The following is a 24534-nucleotide window of genomic DNA, read 5'->3' on the forward strand; positions in this document are numbered from 1 at the left end:
CCCTTCCTCCCTCCCCTCCTCCCTTCCCTTCCTTCCTTCCTCCCTCCCTCCCTTCCTTCCTTCCCTTCCTTCCTCCTCCCTCCTTCCTTCCTCCCTTCCTTCCCTCCTTCCCTCCCTCCTTCCTTCCTTCCTCCTTCCTCCCTTCCTTCCCTCCCCCCCTCCCCTCCCCCCCTCCCCCCCTCCTCCCCTCCTCCCTCCCTTCCCCTCCTTCCTTCCTCCCTTCCTCCCTCCCTTCCTTCCTCCCTCCCTCCTTCCTCCCTCCTCCCTCCCTCCCTCCCTCCCTCCCTCCTCCCTCCTCCCTTCCTTCCTCCCTCCCTCCCCCCCTCCCTCCCTTCCTTCCTCCCTCCCTCCCTCCCTTCCTTCCTTCCTTCCTCCCTCCCTCCCTCCCTCCCTCCCTTCCTCCCTCCCTCCCTCCCCTCCTCCCTCCCCTTCCCTCCCTTCCCTCCCTCCCTCCCTTCCCTTCCTTCCCTCCCTCCCTCCCTCCCCCTCCTTCCTCCCTTCCTCCTTCCTTCCCTTCCTCCCTCCCTCCTTCCTCCCTTCCTCCCTCCCTCCTCCCTTCCTTCCTCCCTTCCTTCCTCCCTTCCTCCCTTCCTTCCCTCCCTCCCTCCTTCCCCCCCCCCCTCCTTCCCCCCTTCCCCCCTCCCTTCCCCCCTCCCCCCTTCCCCCCCCCCTCCCCCCCCCCTCCCCCCCTCCCCTCCCCCCCTCCCTTCCCCTTCCTCCCCTCCCCCCCTCCCTCCCTCCCCTCCCCCTTCCTCCCTTCCTTCCTCCTTCCTTCCTCCCTCCTCCCTTCCTTCCTCCTCCTTCCTCCTCCCTCCTCCCTCCCCTCCTTCCCTCCTTCCTCCCTCCCTTCCTCCCTTCCTCCCTCCCTTCCTTCCTCCCTCCCTCCCTCCCTCCCTCCCTCCCTCCTCCCTCCCTTCCTCCTTCCTTCCTCCTCCCCCTCCCTTTCCCTTCCTTCCTTCCTCCTTCCTCCCTTCCTCCCTCCTCCTCCTTCCTCCTTCCTCCCTCCTCCCTTCCTCCCTCCCTCCCCTCCCTCCTTCCTCCCTTCCTCCCTTACTCCCTCCCTCCCTTCCTCACTCCCTCCCTCCCTTCCTGCCTCCCTCCCTCCCTCCCTCCCTCCCTCCCTCCCTCCCCCCCTCCCTCCCTCCCTCCCTCCCTCCCTCCCTCCCTTCCTTCCTTCCTTCCTCCCTTCCTTCCTTCCTTCCTTCCTTCCTTCCTCCCTTCCTTCCTCCCTCCCTTCCTTCCTTCCTCCCTTCCTTCCTTCCTTCCTTCCTTCCTTCCTCCCTTCCTCCCTTCCTTCCTTCCTTCCTTCCTTCCTTCTGTGAGTTTATCATAATTTCAAATCAAATTAGTATTACAGATTGCTTTAGAAGAATTCTTATGGCATTTCTGAAACTCAGCATAACTTTGCTTCGTTCTTTTGGCTGGACAGTCACTGACCTCTTTTCTTAGAGCGGATGAACATTTCGAAGTGTGAAAAATTGTATTTCAAGCTAAAATGTCTGGATCTGTTCTATCTAAAGAATTCTTATTACATAGTGAAGAAAGAATATAGTTAATAGAAATGTCTTAGGGCTTAACTGAAAATACTGGTTTTGTTGTATATAAAATTAGAATCTCTAAAGAGTTTGTTTAGAGGATTAAATTCCAAAATTTTTAAGGTGACGTATATAATTTCTAGGTGTAGATTTTTTCCTTTTTGAAATATTTACAAATTGCATCTGCTTGCCCGCCTGTGTGCCTGCTTTCTTGTGGGTATGTGCAGTGCTCGTGGAGAACAGAAGAGGGTGTCAGGTCCCCTGGAGCTCGAGTTCTTGGTAGTAAGGTATCTGACATGGGTGCTGGGAACTGAACTGGGGCCTTTTCTACTGTAGATGACTATTATCCTTAACAGGCATAAAGAGCATGAAATTCATGCTTACATGTTTCTACACTTGCGATGTAGATTTAAAATCTCATATTCTAAAACTTAGAACTATACGACTTGAAAATGAAAGTTTAACGTAAGCGTATACCTTACTGAGTTTGAGACTAAATAGGCCTGTGTGAATGCCTCACTTTAAACACAGGACTTGGAGGATCTGATCTCCATCTGACCTGAAAGCCTCCTCCTCCCTGAGGACAAGCTTTCATAGTGCTGGAAGGTGCTAGTCGAGCTTCCCAGAGAGGGAAGCAGCCAGTGGTCCTACTGCGCTGGAGCGCCTAGGATCCACAGCAGTGTCTAGCATGGCGGGGGTAATTGTTGCACTTACGTCTTGGCAGCAACCACAGCTTAAGACCAACCTTAATAGGAGGTAACTGAATGTAAAGTCATGGACCCTGGTGGAGAGCAATACCAGCATATTTCCTCCCTGTGTTCTAAGTACTTATCCTTGTACCACAGATAAATGGAGCTCCCACTTCTCATCAAAGAAACTTATCTTTGCACTAGGTGGAGACATTGCAGAAAACCCTACAACTGGTTAAAGTGTGTAGAAATGTGATCAGGGTACCTAGCCTCCGTCTGCAACACAGTTCTTGCATGGCTCAAGGACCATCACTAAAGAGCTTATGGGAAATTGTGAGAGTCAGAGGACCAGGAAATGTGTGTTGAGTCAATTTTAAAGGTGACGGTTTTTCTCTATCCTGGCTACCTCCCAGATAAGAGACAAGAGACTATTAAGATTTATTTGATAAGCTTTATAGCAGAGAACTCTGAGCAGTTGTCAATCTATTCTATTCCTCTAAGCTGATCTGGCCACCTCCCAGCCAAAGTCCCTGAGATACTAGTGTTTCAGAATGGATCTGGCTGGCTCTTTCTGCCCTAGGTGTGTTCCATGGTAGGCAGCTCTTGGGCCCTTTTTTCACGCACCCCCCGTCCCCCAATCCCATGGATAGGAGTTCAGCCCTGTTCTCTTGTCTGTCAGCCACTGTTGATCGCTTTCTATTGACAAGTCAGAATAAATGGGGAGCACTGTTTACACAGCATTCAGGCAGGCCATACTTAGAATGAGCATGGCAGTGTCACGTTCTGATTGGGAACAGAGACCTCAGCGTTTGAATAATACAAGGAAAATCTTTACACAGGGCACAAAAACAGTGTGCATACATATGCTGTGTGTGAATGAATGTCTTCTAGAAATGGCAGGGAAGCTTCTCCCATGGTCCCTTAACTACGCTTACTGCCTAAACAAGACAGGTACACCACCAGTCAGTAGACACGTTCACATGGAAAGGGACTTCTCACAGGGCCCGGCCCCCAGACTAAAAGAGACAGAAAACTAATGACCTCCGAGAGGGGGAGAAATCATCTTTAGGGATGAGCACCCTAACTGGTTATCCAGTACCAATTGATCAGCCATAGAATTGTATACACAGGTAAGCTGATGTGGACTAAGCAATTACATGTATGCGCATATACGTGTGTATATGTATGTGTATGCACATTGTTTTATTAATAGGTTAATATTGCATGCCTGTTGTTTTTATTGATAATTTTATTAATGAACTATAGAAAGAGGCAACTGTCACTTGTTGCTTGGCGTTCTTATGTGATGTGGTGGTACGTATTATGTCATTGGATGAGAAGGAGTACAGTAAGATCTGCAATCATTGGCCATTAATTTCGTCATAGTTTGAGGTTTTCTGAGCTGACTAATGTTCATGTTCAGTGTTACCCATGTGCTGTTGAGATGACGGATAAAAGAGAAAACAGCCACTTATACTATCCCGTGAGGAAAAAAAAACATCAAAAACTTGGAAGACTTGCTTGCTGGAAGGTTTCCCTCTGGGGTTGGAGGTTGGGGAGTGATGGACAGCAGGTGGGAGGGTGAGATGAGCAGACCTGGACGCTCCTGGGAAACAGTCAGGCCTCACTCCTGCCCTGAGCCACTTTCCCCACGGCCTTGGAGCAGCAGAGGCAGAGCGACTGCCATTGTAGAGCATGGTGGTGGCTTGTACAGGGTGTGATCTCTCCCAGAGACAGCAAACCGTACCAGCTTCCTGCTCCTTCTCCATTTGGCCACAGTCGTAGGAGGTGATTATCCAGCTTTGTGCCAAGTCCTCATCTGAGAGGCACTGGCTTCCATCTTCCTTTTCGTGTTTCTAGAGAAGCAGGCCTCGATTGATGCTCTTTACCCTGCTCTGTGGCTTTATGAATATGGAGCTCAAAGGAGCTCAATCTTCCTCACAAGTCAGACTTGAGCTGTGTCTGTACTAGGACACTGTAACTCTTTTCTTCAAACCTTATTTTTAATGATGGTTCTTGTAACCCACCGCCTACCTACCAGAGGTAGTGGAAAAGAAAGGTTACAGGGGTTGGGGAGTGGAGTGGACCTGTTTAGAAAGGTTCTTTGGAGCAATTCCCATTTGTGTTGTCTGGAAATCAGCTCCTAGGTTAGCAGGCAGTGGCAGCTTGGTCCACTCACAAACACTCCACGGATACACCAGCAGTCTAGTTTGGTAGAGTTGGGTTAGCAACAGTGGTGACACACCTAGCAGAGACAGCCCGGCCTCAGCCTTGGCTCGAATCAGCAGGAGGGACCAGGAGGAACACCAGGAGAAGTTCTCCGCTGTGCCTCTCCAGGGAAGCGAAGATCAGTGAAGACTTGACACTCACAAGGGTTGCACTGTACCAGCAAGCCATGTTCTCTCTCTGTCATTCCGTGGAGTCTTATTTACACCCTCCAAACAGCACGCGTCCTCCACATGTCTTGCCTCAGCATTGGTCTTGCTTCAGCACGTGCATCGAGTCAGCCCGTCCGAGTCTGCAGAAGAAACTGCAACACACCCCCAAAAGGTTTTTGATGCGGGTTCTCTTTACGGCATCATGACAAATGAAGCCCAACTACACAATGTAAGGCAGACTATTACATGCGTGTGGTTAGCTCAGAATCCTTCATCACGTGTCCTCTCACGTACTTGCTTTAGCAGAACATCCTCTCTCCTGCGTCTGCCTCAGAGAAGTTCAACTTAGCCTTTCACACCTGTGTCCACTTTAAGGAAACATTTCTTCACGTGTTTGCCCCAGCAAAGCATCATCCAACCAACTTTCCAAAGAACCCCTAAGTTTCCACTTCGTTGTCACCATTTAGATTCTGTGTGGCAGTGCTGAGGGCCTGCAGTGCATGCTTCTCTGCTCCCTTCTTTACCGGGGAGAAGACTGAGGCCACCTGGTTATCCCGGGTGATGCTGCAGTTCCTGTGGGAACTAGGTCAGGAGTGCAGCTTCCGCATGGGCAGCTGCCGCTCAGCCAGTTCACTGCCAGCCTGTCTGTGGGCTCTGGCAGGCCAGTGTCATAACCCAGTGACTGTAGTAAGGTTCCCTAAAGGGAAAATCCCTGATGTGCACCTCAAATATTCTACAGTGTCGTCTACTCTTGTCCTCATGGGCTGGCTGGTCAGTGTTGGAGCATGGGTTTTTATTTTGTTTTGCCTTCTTCTACTCCTCTTTTTCCTTCCTCTTCCCTTCCCTCCTCTTCCTCCTCCCCCCCTCCCCCCTTATTTTCTACACAGGGTCTCACTGTGCAGCTATGTCTGTCCTGGAACCCACTATGTAGATCAAGTTGGCCTGGAACTCTATGTAGACCAGGATGGCCTTGAACCCACAGGGCCTCAACCGCCTGAGTACCAGCATTAAATGCATATGTGGCTTTTATTTCAAGAATCAAATTCAGCAAGCAAGTCCAGAGATGAGAGATACACACATTGGGAGTTTCATTGCTTCTCAGCCTTTTGGCAGACATCAAATTAGAAGTCTTCTCTGATCCTGCCCTGTTTGCTCTTTCTCTGGTGCTTCCTAACTCCGTATAAATAGGGTTTGTTTTCTTGTATCATTTGTTGACCTCAGTGGATTTTTAGTTCATTCTAGGACAGGTGTGAGAGAGGGTTAAGCTCCGCTCTCCTGTACGGCATGAAGCTGTGGTGTGTGCATTGCCCTGTACTTGAGAAAGTTCTGCCTGCTCTCAGGATGTGGCGTTCATGCCCTCCCACTGCACAGCTGCTTCCGTCCTTCCTTCCCTCCAGAAGCTTTCTTAGTTTTCCAAGGTCACTGGCTTCCTCACCCCACGGCGGCTTCTTTCCTTCCTGGTTGGGCTGTTCTCTTTAATGCACTTACCTCAGCTGACTCTGTTCAGTGCTCAACCTGGCAATGAGAAGTGCTAGCTTCTAAAATAAGGTTGAGACATGAAACTGAGAAGAATTTATTGAATTTTCTCATTTATATTAAACAACAGGAAAAGTGAGATATAATAGTTTAGAATAACCGTGTAGCATGCAAACACAATGCATACTTCCATTTCTTAGGTAGCAGGTCCAGATGCTACACCCTCACTTATTTCTCACTGACGTGCATTACCATTTCACACAAACATGAACATTACTCATAATTAACTTTCCAAAGTAGCATGTCCTCATGTCCCCAAAACACACACATCTGGCCTTGGATGTGGACTTTGGAGGCAGGAGACTTCTAATTTCTAGCTTATTTCTACTGACATCATGCTTATCCTAAAGTAAGTGAATTATTTTAATGAAAACAGCACAGGGTATCAGCGTGCTTTCGTGTGATTTTGTATCTCTGCCTTGTTGGAGAGGGAAACGGTCAGATGCTCTCCTTGCTTTACCAGCAGAGGCTAGCATATTACTGCTTTCTTACTGTCAGGGTGACAGGCCAGTGTCATCCTTTGATGATAATCTCTCTGTATGGAAAGTCCTCACCTTTCCAAACATACGTCGTGAGCGGTCAGGAGAGGTACGCCTGTGGCCCGCAAGTCTTACTGTCTGTGTGTCTGAATTATCTGTATCTAATATAACCTAACGCCATAATTCTCTGTAACAATTGATCTGTGAGGCCGGCTCCTCTGTCTCTTGTTCTAGACGCTGGTCTCTGGCGGAGTGTCCTACATTGTAACCCATGCTTTAGTGAAGTGTAGTGAGCTGCCATGCCTACTTGTGGACGGAAGACAGCACAGGCATGGGACTGTGTTCCTCAGGAAACCCAGGTCCAGGCAGAGCAGCAGCGCCCAGGCCAGACTCAGGCCTGTAGCTTTACAGTCTAGCGTGCCTGCTTCCCGTCCCTTCCATAGTGGATTCATATTCTCATGCGATCGGTTTTTGTAAAATATTTGGGTAGGGGGGTGAACACAGGGGTTTCTCTGTGTAATAGCCTTGGCTCTCCTAAAACTCGATCTGTAGACCAGGCTGGTGAGATCCACCTTCCTCTGTCTCCTGAGCACTGGGATTCAAGGTGTGCGCCACCATTTCTGTTTTTAATAAAATGAGTTTTAGTTGGCCACCCATTGGCAGAAAAATGGGTTAAAGCAACCTTGCTTGATTGACATCACAGGTTTTATTATGACTGCTGAAGTACTCTGTCTTTCCTAGGAACACTATTGACCCTTAGGGTCTCAGGCTCATGCCCGGTGCCTGCTCTTTTGTTGGCAGTGCTGGCTTCTCTCTGCCGCTGCCGCTCTGGGGACTTCTGCCTTGGAGCTTTGTGATCTGTGCCTTTGCTCTTTATGTACTCTAACCTGCGTTAGTAATTCTCACTTGGAACTCAAACTTCTTAGCATGTTGCTCCAACTTTTTTTGTGTGGGGGAATTGAATCCACCTTCCACAGTGTGAGTAATTTTGCCGTTTGTGGGATAGAAAAGACACTTCCTTTAGGGCACGGTTGAGCTGCTTTCCTGGATGGGTCCGACGCTGTTGATAATTGCACTGACCCACACGTTAGGTTTCATAGGGTCCAGCTTGTGGCTGTGAGTCGTCCGTCGGAAGGGATTTATTTCCTCCTTCTGCCCTCTCAGCAGCAGCCATGAGTCAGGCACGTTTCCTCTTGTCTTCCTGTGGGGCTGGACTACTTCTTGGCTAAAAGTAGACTGAAAGGAAAGGTAAAGAAGTGGGACCAGGGGGTTGGGGATTTAGCTCAGTGGTAGAGCGTTTGCCTAGCAAGCGCAAGGCCATGGGTTCAGTCCCCTTTTCCGGGAAAAGAAAAAAAAAAAGAAAAAAAAAAAAAGAAGTAGGGGTTGGGATTTAGCTCAGGGGTAGAGCGCTTGCCTAGGAAGCAAAAGGCCCTGGGTTCGGCCCCCAGCACCAAAAAAAAAAACCAAAAAAAAAAAAAAAAAAAAAGAAGTAGGACCAGGTTCTGGAGAGTTTGCTCAGCTGTTCTTCAGGAGGACCTGAGGCCACTTCATCACCCATGTCGGACAGCTCCCAGCTCCTGTCACTCCAGCTCCCGGGACACCTGCACTCACATGCATGTAATAACCACACTCAGTACACACATACACATAAAAAATAGTAAAAAAATAAATCATTTTTAAAAATAATAAATATGCTCAGAAAAGTGCCATCTCTCAGGAGGCTGGGACATTGGGGCCCAGCAGTCAGGCCAGTGGCTGACTTTGGGAGAAGACCATGAAAAAGGGAGAGTAGGGAAGAAAGCAGCCTTAGGGAGGGGGGGCAGTGGGGAGGTCAGGACACAGAGCAGGGGCTGGACGGGTGTTGATGTGAACGGGAGGAAGTGCATGCTCTGTCTGTCTGCCTGCCTGCCTGCCTGCTTCTGGCTCCCTTCTAGTGTTTCTGAGTCCAGAAAGTCTGCCTCCCTATTGGGAGTTCCTTGCCATGCAGGGCCATTGATGCTGCTTACCCTGTGGGCATCTGACTGATACATGTGGGTCTTCCTGTAGGACAGTAGGTTATCGGCACTGGTCCAGTTGGGTCTCCCATCCTTTAGGGGTCCTGCTGCCCAGGCTGGCTGGGTCCTGCCCTGTGCGAGCCTTCCCTTCCTTCCTTTTGGCTCCAAGGTGGTTGCCAGCAAAGTCTTGTCCTATTGCGGCATACAAGTCAGAAGTTTTCCTTGATTGCTTGGGGGTGGGGAGTGTGCTAGGAGCATGATTCCTGACTGATTTGTGTAAACTAGTATTAAGTCATGTGACTAAAAGCTATTCATTTTCAATATCAACTGTTTTTGAATAATGTTAATTTGCTGTAATTTGAGTATGGCCTATTAAAGGATGTTTCAGCCTATATGACTGGACATTATAGAAATACTATAAATCCTGATATTTGTGGTTTTTGTTTTACAGGGCGCCAATGCCTCGGCATTAGAGAAAGAGATTGGTCCAGAACAGTTTCCGGTCAACGAGCACTATTTTGGATTAGTCAATGTAAGTGCGCTCCAGCCTTGACGCTTCGAGCACAGAGTCAGTGCACTTCCTCCTTCCTTACAGGACCTGCTTGTGGCATGAGGATTTAAAGTGACCTGTGGTTGAAAGGAGGTAACATTGTCTGAGGTTTTAACACTTTCAGCCTAATTTCACAGTTCTGGCAACAGAATTCTCCTAGCAAAAGTTTGACTTATAAGAGTGACCTCTCAGTATTTAAGAGTTCTTTAGCTAGTGGCATTGCACATGTAAGGCCACGTAAAAGCTCCTCACTGGGAGGTGCCTGCGTCCTTAAAGCCTGGTAAGAACTTTGGAATTTAACTGAACATGACTTTACACTACTGAAACTTAACAAAAAAAAAAAATTATTATTTTCCTAGTTCCAGGTCTGTCCTGGATATTCAGTCTTGGTGTAGATACGGCATAAAAATGCATTTGATAGTGAAACTCTGCAGCCCTGACCGGAACGGCTGCTCTTGCTAGACAGTCATGAAGCCATATCATATCCAGGTCTGGTTAATTTTGAGTTTTTTTTAAAGATACCCTGAGTCGGTGTAAATATAAACAGTGTTTGTGCTTCCCTTGAAGCCACATAGCAGCCAGGTCAGGAAAAACAGGACGCATAAGCTGAGAAGAGACCATTGAGTTGATGGCTGCATTGATGGATGGAAATGCAGCTTCTGACCTTCTTGTCTCATTATTATATATAATATATAATAATTCTATACATACAACAATAACAATAACTATTATTATACAAATCCTGCCACCTCTGAGGGGTCTCAGGACCACGAGGTAAGGTGGCCGAGAGTCTTGGACTCCACTCTGTGACTTACACTCTCAGACAGCTTCTGTTGCTTCCCCTTCTGCCCAGCCCTTACTTTTCCGTCTCTCTGCTTTTCTCTCGCTAGCTTGGCTGCTTTTTTATTTTTAGAGTTATAACACTGCTTACTCATAGAGGTGTCCCTTAAATATCAAGATTGGCTCAACTCTCTTGAGACGCCTGCACCCACACATGGGGTGTACAACTGTCTGTCCTTCACAAGCACGGGTTTCTATATTGTTGTGTGTGATTAAGTCTGTATCAAAACTCCAGCTTTGCTTAAAAACAACAGTATGGGCCTGGGGGCGGTGATGTAGGGGATGGGCGGGGAACTCAGAGGCCAGTGTTTTAGTCACGTTTCTGACTCTGGAACGTTTGTGCGCTGTGAGCAGTACTGCATCCGTGGAGCTGTTGTAGAAACTCTGAAGTGGGGTCAGACATCTGGGTGGTGAGCACTGTGCAGTGTGCTCACCGCCCTGGATTCCATGCTCCCAAACTTCAAGGGGGCTTACAGGAGGGGGAAGAAACTTTGGGGTTTGGTAAAGGAGAGAGACCGCTTCCATCAGCCTGTAATAGCGACATGTCCAGGCTTCTTTGCTTTGCCAAGGAGTTCATGTGGAAGGGTTGCTGCTAGACCCACCTTCTAGGTCCCTTTCAGGCTAAGAAGGAGGGATCATCAATAAACACTCACCTGTGGGAGCCAGGCCCTTTGTGTTTGCAAAACAGTGAGATAACCAATTTAATTGACCTACCAGAGACAAACGGGGTTATTCTCAGCATTGTTAATGATCAACTGGTTAATCTATTTTTAGTTACAGGTTGTTTTTGTTTTGTTTTTAATCTTTTAAAATTTGTATTAGCTAAGTTCTTTGAAAACATTGTTTTGAACTTTGATCATGTGTGAGCACATCTGTGGTATTTGCTGGTGAGGAGCTTGCAGGACCAACAAGCTTCTGAATGTGTGTGGTGCAGGTCACAGAGGAGAGCGGACAGTGGAATGCTAACCCCTCACTGCTGTGTGTGCACCTCCTGTGGCAATGTAGTTCTCACACCACTCCTCCTGTACACGCATAGCAACTCCATTGCGAGCCTCCTATGGAGCCGTATTAGCAAAATCAGGATTGCTGGGGCCGGAGAGAAGGCTCGGGTTAAGAGCACTGGCTGTTCTTACAGAGGACCTGGGTTCAGTTCCCAGCTCTTACATGGCGGCTCCAGTCTCAGGAGATTATCTACCTTCCCTGGCCTCCCTGGGCACTGCATAAAGAGGTTCATACGTGTGCTGGCAAAGTACCTGTACACATAAAATGGAAATAAAATTCTAAAAATTTTTTAAAAATTACGTTGCCTTCCTCTTACGATGATTGTTTAAGCTGAGCTGTTTGGAACAGGGCCTGGTGTGAGAAGAGAGAATAAAGTTGCTTTCTTTGCCTCTGCGGGTTATGGGCTTGATTAGGTGAAGGCTCCTGGTTCTGTTTTTTTTTAAAATCAATTTCTTTCTTGTCCTGTGACTCTCTACCTGGCAGCCACAGCCTGGTTTTGGGATGTGTTCCAGAGATGCCAGAGATTTCCTGGTCAAAGAAAGCTGATCCAGGGATGCTAGCTAGATTGTCGAGGTGCCCTGTCCCCTCCCAGATGTGATGAGACACAGCTACTGGACAGGATGTGGAGAGGAGTCGGCTCCCTCACGGAGGCAAGGGTAGTAGAGTGGGAGTGAGCATCACTGTCCGTGCAGGGGTGGAAAGACTTCCAGATCAATTCACAACCTTTGGACCACTTGGGCGAATGCAGAGGTTGGGGGTCACCAGGGCTCACTGGTTGAAGAAGGTATTTTCTTAGTGGTCAGGGAGATAGCTGAACAGTAAAAATGCTACCTTGCTGTGTGCACGCATGCCCATATATAATTAATATGAATTATAAGAAGTATTTTAGGGGCTGGAGAAAATTTGGCTCTTGGCACGCCATGTCAGTTGGCCCTCAGCCAATTGTAACTCCAGTTCCAGGCTCACTCTCCTAAGTTTTTAAAACCAAGAATGGTGGCACACATCTTTAACCCCAGCACTTGGGAGGCAGAAGCTGGTGGATCTTGGTGAGTTCAAGGCCAGCCTAGTTTACATAGTGTGTTCCCGGACAACCACAACCATGGCTACACAAAGAGAAACCCTGTATTGAAAAACAAAAGAAGAGGCTGCGTGCGTGCGTGCGTGCGTGCGTGTGTGTGTGTGTGTGAGATCTTAGTTAGGGTTTTACTGCTGTGAACAGACTACATGACTAAGGCAACTCTTTTTTTTTTTTTTTTTTTTTTTTTTGGGCTGGGGCCCGAACCCAGGGCCTTGCGCTTGCTAAGCAAACGCTCTACCACTGAGCTAAATCCCCAACCCCTAAGGCAACTCTTATAAAGGACAACATTTAAGTGGGTCAGAAGTCTGTTATCGTCCTGGTAGGAAGCACAGCAGTGCCCATGGTGCTGGAGGGGCTGAGAATTCTGCATCTTCATCCAAAGGAAGTCAGGATCAGCCTAGGAGGAGTGTCTCAAAGCCTATTCCAAGGCCACACCTAATAGTGCCACTCCCTGGGCCAAGCATCTTCAAACCACCACAGGGGATGATGATGATGATGATGATGATGATGATGATGATGATGATGATGGTGATGATGGTGATGGTGATGGTGATGGTGATGGTGAAGAAGAAGATTTAATATAAACTGATTGTTGAGAAAGAATCCTGACTCTTTAATGATTTCCTTAATAGAACTGAATATGTAAAGGAAAAACGACCCAATGGCCAGGCTCAGGGCTGGGTAGGTGCTGCTTCAGAAGATGGACTGGCAGTATTGACATAGTAGGCATCTACACTGGAATGTTTTATGTCAGCTTGATGCAGGCTAAAATCATAGATCAGACTGCATGTAACCCTGTAGGCATGTTCTTAATTAGTAGTTCATAGGGGAGGGCCCAGCCCACTGTATGTGGTACCATCCCTGGGCTGGTAGTCTTGAGTTCTGTAAGAAAGCAGGCTGAGCAAACCATGGGGAGCAACCTAGTAAGCATTACCCCTCCATGGGCTCCGCATCAGCTCCTGCCTCCAGGATCCTGTCCTGCTTGAGCTCCTGTCCTGGCCTTCTTCAGTGGTGGACTATGATGTGGAAGTGTAAGCCAGATAAACCCCCTCCTCTCCAGGTTGCTTTGGTCATGGTGATTCATCACAGCAGTAGTGACCCTGATGCAGTCAGAGCCTCGTTTATAGTCTTCTCTGTATTGTACATGTCGTAGATGCCCCCTGGTTTCTCAGCTTGTGCCATTTGCTTCTTAGAACAGATGATGAGTCCCTATTGTCTTAAACATTTCTGATGTAACATGAGGTTTTTCAATACAGGGTTTCTCTTTGTGTAGCCATGGTTGTGTTGTCTGGGAACACACTGTGTAAACTAGGCTGGCCTTGAACTCACCAAGATCCACCAGCCTCTGCTTCTCAAGTGCTGGGGTTAAAGATTTGTGCCACCATTCTTGGTTTTAAAAACTTAGGAGAGGGAGTAAGAGATAGCCTGGAACTGGAGTTACATTTGCTGAGGGCCAACTGACATGGTGTGAGGTGCTGTGTTTTTCTCTTATTTCTGTGGAAGTTGTTAAATATCTGTTACATATCTCTTGGTAAGGATCTCCAAATGCTGGCTATTGTCTTCATTTTGGATGTCATCTCTCTTTGACAGAACCAGAGTGTGCTGACCACTAGACTTCTATGGCTGTGGTATGGCTTCTACTTTGCAGATGAAATGATGCTGGCTAATTAGTGATGAGTCTTAGTGATGTGTATTCTGCAGGGGCACATTCTCCGGAGATAGCCAACAGTACCAGCAAGCCGTAGCCTAGATTGAGTATCTTTCCTGCATTTCACGCTGTTCCTGAAGCCAGTGCTTTGCCCTCCCAAGCAGGTGTGGAGATGGGAAGTCACACGTTCTCACTGGGCCTTCATAGCTTTTAAAGTCGATTTCTTTACAAACAAAAAAGATTGCAGCTATTCTGAGGGCTTCGTCTCTCTCTCTTTTTTTTTTTTAAAGATGTATTCATTTATTGTATATAAGTACACTGTAGCTGTCTTCAGACACACCAGAAGAAGGCATCAGATCTCTTTACAGATGGTTGTGAGCCACCATGTGGTTGCTGGGATTTGAACTCAGGACCTCTGGAATAGTAGTCAGTGCTCTTAACCGCTGAGCCATCTCTCCAGCCCGAGGGCTTCGTCTCTTAGAGAAGGACATGCAGACAGAAGGTTTGCTGTTGCTGTGCTGTGAGCTTTCTTAACTCTGCAACTGTGGGCTGGGCCTGCTTCTGCCTTGCTGCTGTTACTCTACACAGATTCTGTATTTGCTTTTAACTTGGCATATGATTGTTCCATTTACCTCAGAGAAGGGAATTATCAGCCCCGTGTTTGCTCCGTAAGGTAGTGTCCCCTGTGCTTTTGAAGGGAAGAAGTAGGAGTTGAGTAAGGGGCAGCAGCACTTCCCCAAGACCTGTGTGGGTGACACTACTGCCAGCACTGCCTGCTGCCTTCTCTGATCCTCCAAGGCTGCCTCCTCCATGACTAACGTCCCAGTCAGCTTTGGTTTTAGTTTTTTGTTTTCTGTTTGTGCTTGGTATGTGGCGCCTGTGAGACCTTGATAGAAAATGTTGTTTATTTCTTGAAGGGTTTGTGTTGAGGGTTTGTGTTTTGTCTATTTGTTTTTGTGATAGGGTTTCTCTGTGTAGCCCTGGCTGTCCTGGAACTCACTCTGTAGACCAGGCTGAGCTAGAACTCAGAGACCTGCCTTCCTCTGCCTCCCGAGTGCTGGGATCAAGGGGACCACAGGCAGCCTGAGTCTGTTTAAACCATTCTGTGAGACCCTTAGGGTCAGGGCAGAGGGAAGCACGAGGGGCTGTAGAACAGAGCGCGCATGCAGCCCTCTGCTTTCCTCAGGCTCCTCACGCATGCGTTCCGTGCACTAACGCTCCACTCTTTGCCCTTGTAGTTTGGGAATACCTGCTACTGCAACTCCGTTCTCCAAGCACTTTATTTTTGTCGTCCGTTTCGGGACAAAGTTCTAGCATACAAGAGTCAGCCCAGAAAAAAGGAGAGCCTCCTCACCTGCCTGGCAGACCTCTTCCACAGCATAGCCACCCAGAAGAAGAAGGTCGGCGTGATCCCGCCCAAGAAGTTCATCACCAGATTGCGGAAGGAAAACGGTAAACCGTCTGTTTCCTGTGTACTGTTGCTCGTGTCCTAGGCAGGTAAACAGCGTGCTGTGATGCAGGTTGCTGGGGATTTGGTTGTTTGTTTGTTTCGAGCACCATCTGTTTATACTTCATTCTGTGTTAGCCGTTTTACTAGAATATTCTGACTGAGGCAGGCCAGGGGAGATTGTTTGTTCTGATGTTCATCTAGAAGGACATGTGTTTTGTTTTGTCTGGAAAAATATAGCAGCAGGAACTTGAGAGGCTGCTCATTAGAGCGACCACATTTCAACCTGACACAGGAAGCACACAGAGAAAGAACAGGGAGTAGAGTGAGTCAAGTTGTAAAAGTTCACGTCTTCCCCAGTGACTACTAACCTAGGAGGTCTCCTCCTCTGGATCGTTCCATAACCTTCCCAAAGCATCAGTAACTGGACCCAAGTTCAAACGCATGAGGCATGGGGAAGCAGAGATGTGGGGCTCCTGTTTCAGGTCCAGAGGTTCATGGGAAGTGTGAGCAGTGTTGGGAGTGTGTCACTCAGCAGACATCCTGTGCACCAGCGAGTGAGGAAGCCCGGCTCTCTTCTGCCTGGTCAGTGTTGGGAGTGTGTCACCCAGCCGACATCCTGTGCACCAGTGAGTGAGGAAGCCCTGCTCTCTTCTGCCCGCTTGACATTTCTCCCAGGAGTGGTTGTTTTTGCCTTCTGTGGTGGCATGTGCCTGGAACTCTAGCCCTCAGGAGACAGAGACATGGAGATAACCAGTTTGTGGCCAGCCTGGACCACATGAGATGCTGTATCCCCACATCCGCCCTGTGAGACAAAACAAACAAAACTTTTCTATGGAGTGTGATTCCTTGGTTGTCCATTGCTTTCCTATGTTAATTCATTTCTCTTAAAACAAAAATCTTAAGATAGAGGGTAATTATTCCCCTCACTTTGGCCCCAAAAGTCACCTAAGTTTAGCTACTGAGAAGCCTCATCTTTCCTGTTTTTTGTTGTTTTGTTTCTCATTTTTGTTTTTGTTTTGTTCTGTTCGTGACAGGGTTTCTCTGTGTAGTCTTGGCTGTCTTAGAGCTCATTCTGTAGACTAGGCTGGCCTCGAACTCACAGAAATCCATCTAACTTTGCCTCCTGAATGCCAGGATTAAAAGGTGGGCACCATTGCCACTACTGCCTGGCCCCCATCTCTTTCTAACGTGAGGTACTTCTTATGTAATTTCTGTAAGTCAGACAGTCCTTCCAGGAGATGGGCAGCGTTTTGCCCAAGGCTGCAGAGTTCCTGGGAAGTGGCAGAGCTGGCGGTGGCTTCCTTCCTTCATAAGCCAGCTCTGAGTCTTATGACAGTGCTGCTGCCTCAGAAGCATGAGTGAGTGAGTGAGAGTTGGGTAACCTGTGGGTCCAGCCTTCTGTTCCGTGTAGATATTTCAGTCAAAGTAGAAATGATGCTGAGCTGTTGAGTTTGCCTATCTTGTAGAGACTCACAGGTGTGACTTTACGACTGGTTGTTGAGTACACGGATGTGCAATGTACTGTACCTTTAAGGTAGTCAGTTGCATTGGACACCGAGTGAATTGGAATGAGTCTTGTAAGAGCTGTCCCGACTCCTAGCCTGAATGGTGGGCTAGAGCTATTGCTGAAGAGATGTAAGAGGCGTTTGTTTTCCTCATATATGGAACCTTTGAGTCTTCTTGCAGACCACATTTCCCTCTCACGAGAGGTTTAGATTCCAGACCTGCAGTTTTTTCTATTTTTAAGAAACGCAGGCCTAGGCGGTGGTGGCATGCCTCCAAGGCAAGCAGATTTCTAAGTTCCAGGCCAGCCTGGTCTACAGAGCAAGTTCTTGGGACAGCCAGGGCTACACAGAGAAACCCTGTCTTCAAAACCAAGAAAGAAGGGAAAGAAAGAAAGAAAGAAAGAGAAAGAAAGACAGACAGACTGGGACAAAGCCTTTGGAATATGGTTTAAACTAATATAATGCAGTCTTGTCCTCTTGTCCGTCGATGCTCACCTCTGCAGGTGTGTCTGCTGGGAAACTTGTGCACCGTGCCTCTGTGTTTATACAGAGCACACACTGTTTTTCATGTGTGTAGCAGTAAGCCCTTATTGGCGTTTAAATTGATTACCTGTGCTTTTTAAATGCACTTTGTCTTGTTTTTCTTGAAGGTTAATTGATTCATGCTGGACACAGGTCTCTCTCTCTCTCTTTCTCTCTCGCACGCGCACACACACACACACACACACACACACACACACACACAGAGAGAGAGAGAGAGAGAGAGCGAGAGAGAGAGAGAGAGAGAGAGAGAGAACCAGCGCGTGTGCACAGTGGCCCAAGCCCTGAAGTTACAGTGTTTTAAATGTCCTATTCAATTACGTGCTTAAAGACTTTTCCTGTTTGCCAAAACCTGAGATATTTTTGTAGAGAGTTTTTAAAGTTTTTTTGTTTTTAGGAAGAGTAAATTGATAAAGCAACAGACCTACTTAATACTTGCTTCAATGAGACAGATGCCTGAATAAATATTTATGATAAATGTGTCTTCTCATACTTTCTATTCTTTTTTCTCAACTTTAGAAATCAGTTTGCTAGAAAAGAATTCTTATTTCTTGGTATTGCTGGCCTCTGTAAATATGTTTTGGAATACATTAATATTTACTTCAGGGTTTTGGATTTCTCCTTGAGAATTGCATGAGGATACACAGATGAATGTTTTGCTGTCGCATGTTTTCCTTCTGATGCTCTGTTGTAAGTCTCTGGAGAGCATGTTGGTCACCTCAGCATTGTTGGTACCTGCTGCTGGCCCTCCTGCCTGACGTAGCCTCCACCCTGGGTTCGAGGGGCTTGTGCTCCCATCCCAGTACAGCGTCACCCTGGCTATGGTTACGCGTGCTGCTTCACTGGTTGATGGTTTGGTATTTGGAGAAGGAACAGTTTGACGTCTATTCATTCAGTAAGTCTGTTTTCTTGGGTTTTAGCTCCAGGTATCTGCACAAGCACGGGGGCTCTCCACAGGCAGCATGGCTCCCCCAGCTTCACAGTTATGCTGTCTTTGATGACAGGTCGGACCCTGGGTAATTGTTCACATTGATTATTCATAACTCTGTGGAGGCCTGGGAATCTAGAAATAAGCCCTCAGGAGTCTGACCCTCCACAGGGGAAGGGTGGGTGACAACAGCTATGTGTGTGGTGTGGCTTTACCAGGAAGGAGAAGCAAGTGGAGGTGGCATGGATGTGTGAGCAGCCACCTAGGGTGTGGGTGTTGGGACACTCTTGATCAAGTGAGATTAGAGGCTCGACATGTTGAAGTGACTCCATGGCCTAGGGGAAGCATGATGGAAGCCGGAAGTGCTGTGCAGGTGCACTGGAGGGTGGCCAGCTAGAAAGTTCACAGTTGGCAACAGTGTGGTACTGCGAAGACCATTAGGTGCAGGCCTGAGCCCAGAGCTTGGGAAGTTGTCAGGGGTTGTCATTGTCATTAGGGCAAGAGCCCTATAGATGGGTGTCAGCTGGCAAGAACAGCATTCGAGGGGTTGGGCAGGGCCGCAGCAGAGGCTGCTGCAGGCCTCCAGGAGGACATGAGGCCCACTAGCCAGTGCAACTTCCTGTAGACTCACCATTTTACTGTGGAGGAAATTCAGCACAGGCCAGTGAGGTAACCATTAGTGCTCACTGTCACCTGAACAACTCAGGCATTAAGGCAGGCTTGAGGTCTGACTTCATAAAGCCCAGCATGTGTACTGTACATGGTGTGTGTGCGCATGTGTGTATGCATGTGTGCGTGGGTATGTGCGTGTGTGTATGTGTGTTTGTGTGTGTGTATGTATATGTGTGTGCGTGTATGTGTGTGCATGTGTGTGTATGTGCGTGTGTATGTATGTGCGTGTGTGTATATGTGTGCGTGTATGTGTGTGCATGTGTGTATGCGTGTGCGTAACATTTTTCAAGTTAGAAGTCACATTTTCTTTGCACATATCATCATAGCTATTTGAACACCTGTCTTTTGTTCAGTTCATTTATTCATTCATTCATTCATCAAAAAATGTTAAGCACATCCTGGATAGCACCTGCCCACCCACCCGCCACCCCTGTGGTGCTAGCGATGCAGCTGTGGCTGACTATGGGCTTGGCTCTGAAGGAGTCCGAGTGTGAAGAGCAGTGTCTTGGGCTCTGGAGCGCCGACAGAAGCGTGTGTCTGTGGAAGCTAAATGTGTGCATTTAAGCCTGGTGTGCGTCACACGAGCAGATGCCAGTCGTGTGCAAGCGACACTAATTGGAAAGGTTTGAGTAAGCTTTTCGTATTTACTTTATCCAGTTCTGTTCACCCCAAGAACAGCACAGTGCTTTCCTATGGAAGCTCTAGCTCTTTCTGTATTAGGAAGAAAGCATGGCCAGTGTAAGCAGTGACGTCATCCTTACTCTTTGTGTTAATGTTGCAGCTGTAGTGGACTTGAGCTTCTTTCCATCCACTGTTTAATACTGAAATTCCTGCCTCTCCCACTACACTGTGAGTTCCCTGATGGCGGGAACCCATTTGTTTTCCCTCCTCATTGAATTCCCAGCACATAACCTAGTTCCTGGCACATAGTAGGTGCTTACTGAATATTTGTTAAGTGAATGAATGGATTTGTGTAACTTACCAAAGCAATTTTGAAGTCCATCTTTCTCATTTATAATACTTAGTAGAGTAGAAAACCAACCATAAGAAAACCAGTGTTTTAAAATGAGACAGTGCGACCCCTCAGCTCTTCCCTCTGGCTTGTATGTTGATATTGTGTAATCCTGCTGATCCCTTTAAACTATAAGTAGCCACCTTCCAGGGATGGCAAGATGGCGGTATACTGAGCATAACATTTACTGAACCCACATGAGGCCAGGCAGCAGCCTCGTGGGCCATTTCTAAAAGTTCAAGATAGGACATTTTTTTCTATCTTTTCTTTTCTTTTTTCGGAGCTGGGGACGGAACCCAGGGCCTTGTGCTTGCTTGGCAAGCTCTCTACCACTGAGCTAAATCCCCAACCCCGAAGATAGGGCATTTTTAATGGATCTGAAGTCACTGTTATGTGGACCAACCCTTTCTCCCCAAGAAGATTTTCATTAAAATCACTTGCATTTTTGGGCGATAAACATAGCAGTTTTTTGAAAGAACATGCATATATGTGAGAGTGGTTGGGGGAGGATTGCAGTGTTGTAGACGGTGGCATTGATCCCGTCTGCTGCCCACTGCAGTGAGGTAATCACCCAAGGCTGCCAACTAGGCGCCCAGCTGTTCTTAGAAAGCCTTCGTGCCTCCCTTCCCTTCCCCATCCTCTGCTTTTCCTCTCCCTTGGATCTCTGAAGCCTGCACCAGCCTTGAATTCTGTAGCTCAGGTTGGCATCAAACTCACTATGTCTCAGCCTCCGGTGTCAAGGTCACAGGCAAGAGGTATCACCCAGGCCATTTCTGTTTTCTAATGTCTTTTTATCATTCTTCTGGTCCTTAAAACTGGCAAGCAAGTGAAAAGCTGTCTCTTGTTTTGCTTTGTTTGCTGTTTTGTGCTTCAAAGTAAAAGAGATTCCATTCAAGGAAGTGACCTTGACACTAGGATGTTGGGGTGGTCCGTGAGTTGGGAGAAGTTGGCTTATGAAGTCAGTGAAAGGAGCGAGGCTGTCCATGTGGCTAGATCGTATGCTTTTCCTTTCTGATACTCAAGCAAGTAAGTTAAAAGCGGCAGCTGCAGGCTGGGAAGCAGCAGAGGTAGGTAAGACACAACTCCAGAAGTATCAGGGAGGGGACTGTGAAGGGAGCCCCAGCATTAAAAGTAGTGCCTCAGGAGAGGGTTTGCCCCATTGAGAGCAAAGGTCAAAGGTCAAAGGTCATTGGCTTCCATTATCTCACCTTCACTTTAGAGCTTGCCTTGTTGGAGCTGTCCGGTGCTTGTAGTGTGTGATTTGCATGGCTTCAGGTTCGTTCTGAGAGGGGTCGTAGAGTGGCCGGCAGCATACACAGGTGCAGGGGTAGGCTGCAGTGCTCACGCTGGACAGGGATGGGAAGTGGGCCACAGTGCTTTGGATAACTGTCGCTGATGGCAAACCCCATGTAGGTACAGAGGTCAAGTTGATGTTAGTTAAGTCTGTTTGGGATGGGGCATGTGGCAGGCAGCCTTGGGACGCATGGGGTTTGTTTGGACTCTTACACATATCACAGGGGGCTTCAGGGGCTGGAATCCAGCAGGCGGTGAGGGGAAGGGCGCTCCGGCTGCATTACTGCTGTGTTAGTTTGAGAATGAAATTCGCAGTATGTAGAAGCAATTCAGGAACAAGCCGGGCAGGCTTTGTGTGAATTTACCCTGCAGTACAGGAAGTGGGAAGGCTCAGATCTGCAAGTCAAACTTGTTATTCTCAGTATAGAATGGAGGGACACTTTGTGGGCCAAGTAAGGGAGGCGCCTACACTCGGAAAGCCGTGGTGGGAATGAGTAGGAACGATGGCTCCTACCTAGAATCACTGCACTTGTAGGGTTGAAGCATGAGGATTGCCATGAGTTATGGAATGAGACCATTAGTATACAATCAATATGCACTGTGGTCCAAGAGACTCTCCAGAGAAACTAGAAGCTCCTGAGGAAGAACTAGATCTTAGCAGAGCTCTCTATATGCACTTCACACATCCACAGAAAGTGCAGGTCAGGATTGACGGGCTCCACTTCCGTTCTACTGTTTGGTAAATGTAGCCATGCTCGTTCATGGAGACCTGTTTCCTCGCGTCCATAGCAGAGCCATATCATGACGTAAGTAAGCCACCCATTCTTTTCATAAGCATTTAGAATGTTTCCAGACTTTTGTTATGAATGGGTGGCCATGCCTAGGCTTTCAATGTCCGGGTCAGATTTACCTGGATGCACTTTTGCGAGAGCTAAACTGCATTTTATTAGAACCACCACACAGCCCTTCAGCACATGCTGTGCCATTGCATGGCCCTAGCACCAGTGCTAGAGACTGACCCTTTCCCCTCAAGCCAACTAAGCCATGTTCTACTATTGTCAAAGGGATAGCCAGAGTCGTGGTTTCCCTGTTTTAATTTTTGTCTCCCACTTAAGTATTGTTTACATCCCTGAGTTTTTAGTCTGTGTCACCTGTTCATCTCCTCTGCCAGTTTTCTGTTGGTTTTCTCCTACCTTTACAAAGAAGGTTTAGGAGTTGTCTTATGTTTGATCTAGAACACACGGATTACTGATTATGTAGTGTGCACTCCTCTTTTGCTCTGTCTTGTGTTCTTGCTGTCTGTGAAGCTGGTGTCCCCAGCAGCAGCAGCAGCCGTGGGGGCCAGTGCAGTGGCCTTTGAGCTTATAGTGCTGTGTTCTCAGCACACAGACTCTTTGTTACAGCTGCAGGAGGCGGGCCCCTGGTGTTGAGTGAGGACCATGCCTCAGGTGAATGACACTTCCTGCGGTCTGCGGTGTCAGACACTCGGTCCAACAGCTACACTCGCCACCAGAATGTTGTAAAGGCCCTGGCTTTGGAAATGACTTAATGCACAGAACTGACTTTAATGTGCTTACCTGGAGTTCTTTAAAAACAGCATTCAGTAGTTTCTGTCTTAGACATTCCCTACTTTTTTTCTAAATATGTATTTTTGTTGTTCCCTTGCGTGTGTTGGCATGCATGCGTATGTATGTACTGAGGTGCTAGGAGTTGACCTAGGGTCTCAAGATGCTAGGCAAGTGCTCCACCATTGAGCTTTATTCCCAGCCCTGTGTTTGCTTTTAAAGAGGCAGTTGTGGTTTTCCTTAACTGTGCAGTGAGGACATAAAGGTAAAGATTGCTAGTGTAGCTCTTTTCAGCTTGTGGGCTCGCAGTTAGTAGGCCTGCTTTGTATATTGCTGGGGGTGCGGGAGCGTCTTCATTTTATTTTTTGGGTCTGTTTTTCCTGGCAGGAAGGCTACTTTCTCCAGTCCTTATAAAATAAGGTCCCCAGTCCAAAGCAAGGCGTGAATCTGTTGACTGCAGGGAACTCACCTGCACTTAGCAGGCCCGAGGAGCATCCAGTCTGTCATATGATCCATGACTGCTGGGGAGGAGTGGCCGTGGAGCTCAGAATCCAAGTAGACTGTAGTGATCATGTGGCCTGAGTGGAAAATTCTTGATGCCACATCCACACCTGACTGCATGTCAGTCACCTGTAGGAGTGAAAAGCCTCACCCCTCTCCTACTAAGTCAGACTCTGCATCATGGCCTGGGAATTTCCTTTCATAAACCAGCTCTCAGCGTATGCCCAGCCTTGTCAGTGAGCAGTGTCACGCTCCTGCTGACAGGTTTGCCTTTGCTGAAGCATTTGCGGAAGGACGATCAGCTGCCACTTGCCACCGCCACCCCCCACCCCCACGGTCCTCGTCATGGATCCGTAGTGCTGCGTTTTCAAAGCCTTCATTCATCCTAACTTCATTTCCCTCCAATTCAGTCAGAAGTTTTAGGTGTGAAGTTGTCTGTTTTCCTGTATATTGTGTATAATTAACACGTGCTTCTAGTTCTGATAAAATTCCAGATTTTATACCAGACATTGACTTTCCTGTTTTATTTTTAGAGCTGTTTGATAACTACATGCAACAAGATGCCCATGAATTCTTAAATTACCTACTCAATACAATTGCTGATATTCTACAAGAAGAAAGAAAGCAGGAGAAGCAAAATGGCCGATTACGTAACGGGGATGTGGACAGCGAGGATAACAACAGCACACCAGACCCAACGTGGGTCCACGAGATTTTTCAGGGAACATTAACTAATGAAACCAGGTGTCTTACTTGTGAAACTGTAAGTCCATCAGCGTAGCTGTCAGTCTAAGGCCCTGCCTGTGCTTTTGTGTGGCCCTGTCAGGTGCTGCGTGCCTGCGAGGAGGATGCAAGGGTGCTCCCTGCAGTCTGCAGCGTGATGTTGCTTAGTTTAAGAGGCTTTAGAACGACAGGTCACTGAAACGTTCTGTAAGGTGAGATTAGAGGACACATGAGGAAGGGCACACTTGGAAGGACGCACAGCTCCAGGTCTTCACCTCAGGGACAGTACCGAACCAAGCATGGTCCGTCTGCTGAGTCTGAATAGCATCAAAGGACATGCTCAGCATAGGGGCGTGTGGTGCCACCACTGGACACAGCGCTCTTCTCTTGTGAACATTTGCTAAGGTACAGGAATGTAAAGCAGAAACCTAGGGTGGAGCGAGCATTAACTGACGTCAGTTAAACGTGATGTGCCCTACCTCTGGCCCGACCAGCAGCACAGTGGTTACTGATATGGTCGTCTCCAGGACCTGTGTTAGCAACTGCACACATGCTATGAGGTGGCTACATTGTTGCTAGGTGATGGGGACGTCCCAGTCCCAGAATACTTATACAA

At 47.8% G+C, this 24534-nt stretch overlaps 1 protein-coding gene across 1 annotated transcript in view; it reads left to right on the top strand.

The window, feature by feature from the left end:
• The window catches only part of Usp12 (ubiquitin specific peptidase 12), a 54335-nt gene that overhangs the window by 17984 nt on the left and 11817 nt on the right, over positions 1-24534 (top strand). The window contains exons 2-4 of the mRNA XM_032886383.1: positions 9063-9143; positions 14968-15181; positions 23729-23958. Coding sequence (XP_032742274.1) covers positions 9063-9143; positions 14968-15181; positions 23729-23958 — 525 coding nt within the window. The remainder of the gene's footprint in view (positions 1-9062; positions 9144-14967; positions 15182-23728; positions 23959-24534) is intronic.

This window comes from Rattus rattus, chromosome 16, assembly GCF_011064425.1.
Source record: "Rattus rattus isolate New Zealand chromosome 16, Rrattus_CSIRO_v1, whole genome shotgun sequence".
Lineage (NCBI taxonomy): Eukaryota > Metazoa > Chordata > Mammalia > Rodentia > Muridae > Rattus > Rattus rattus.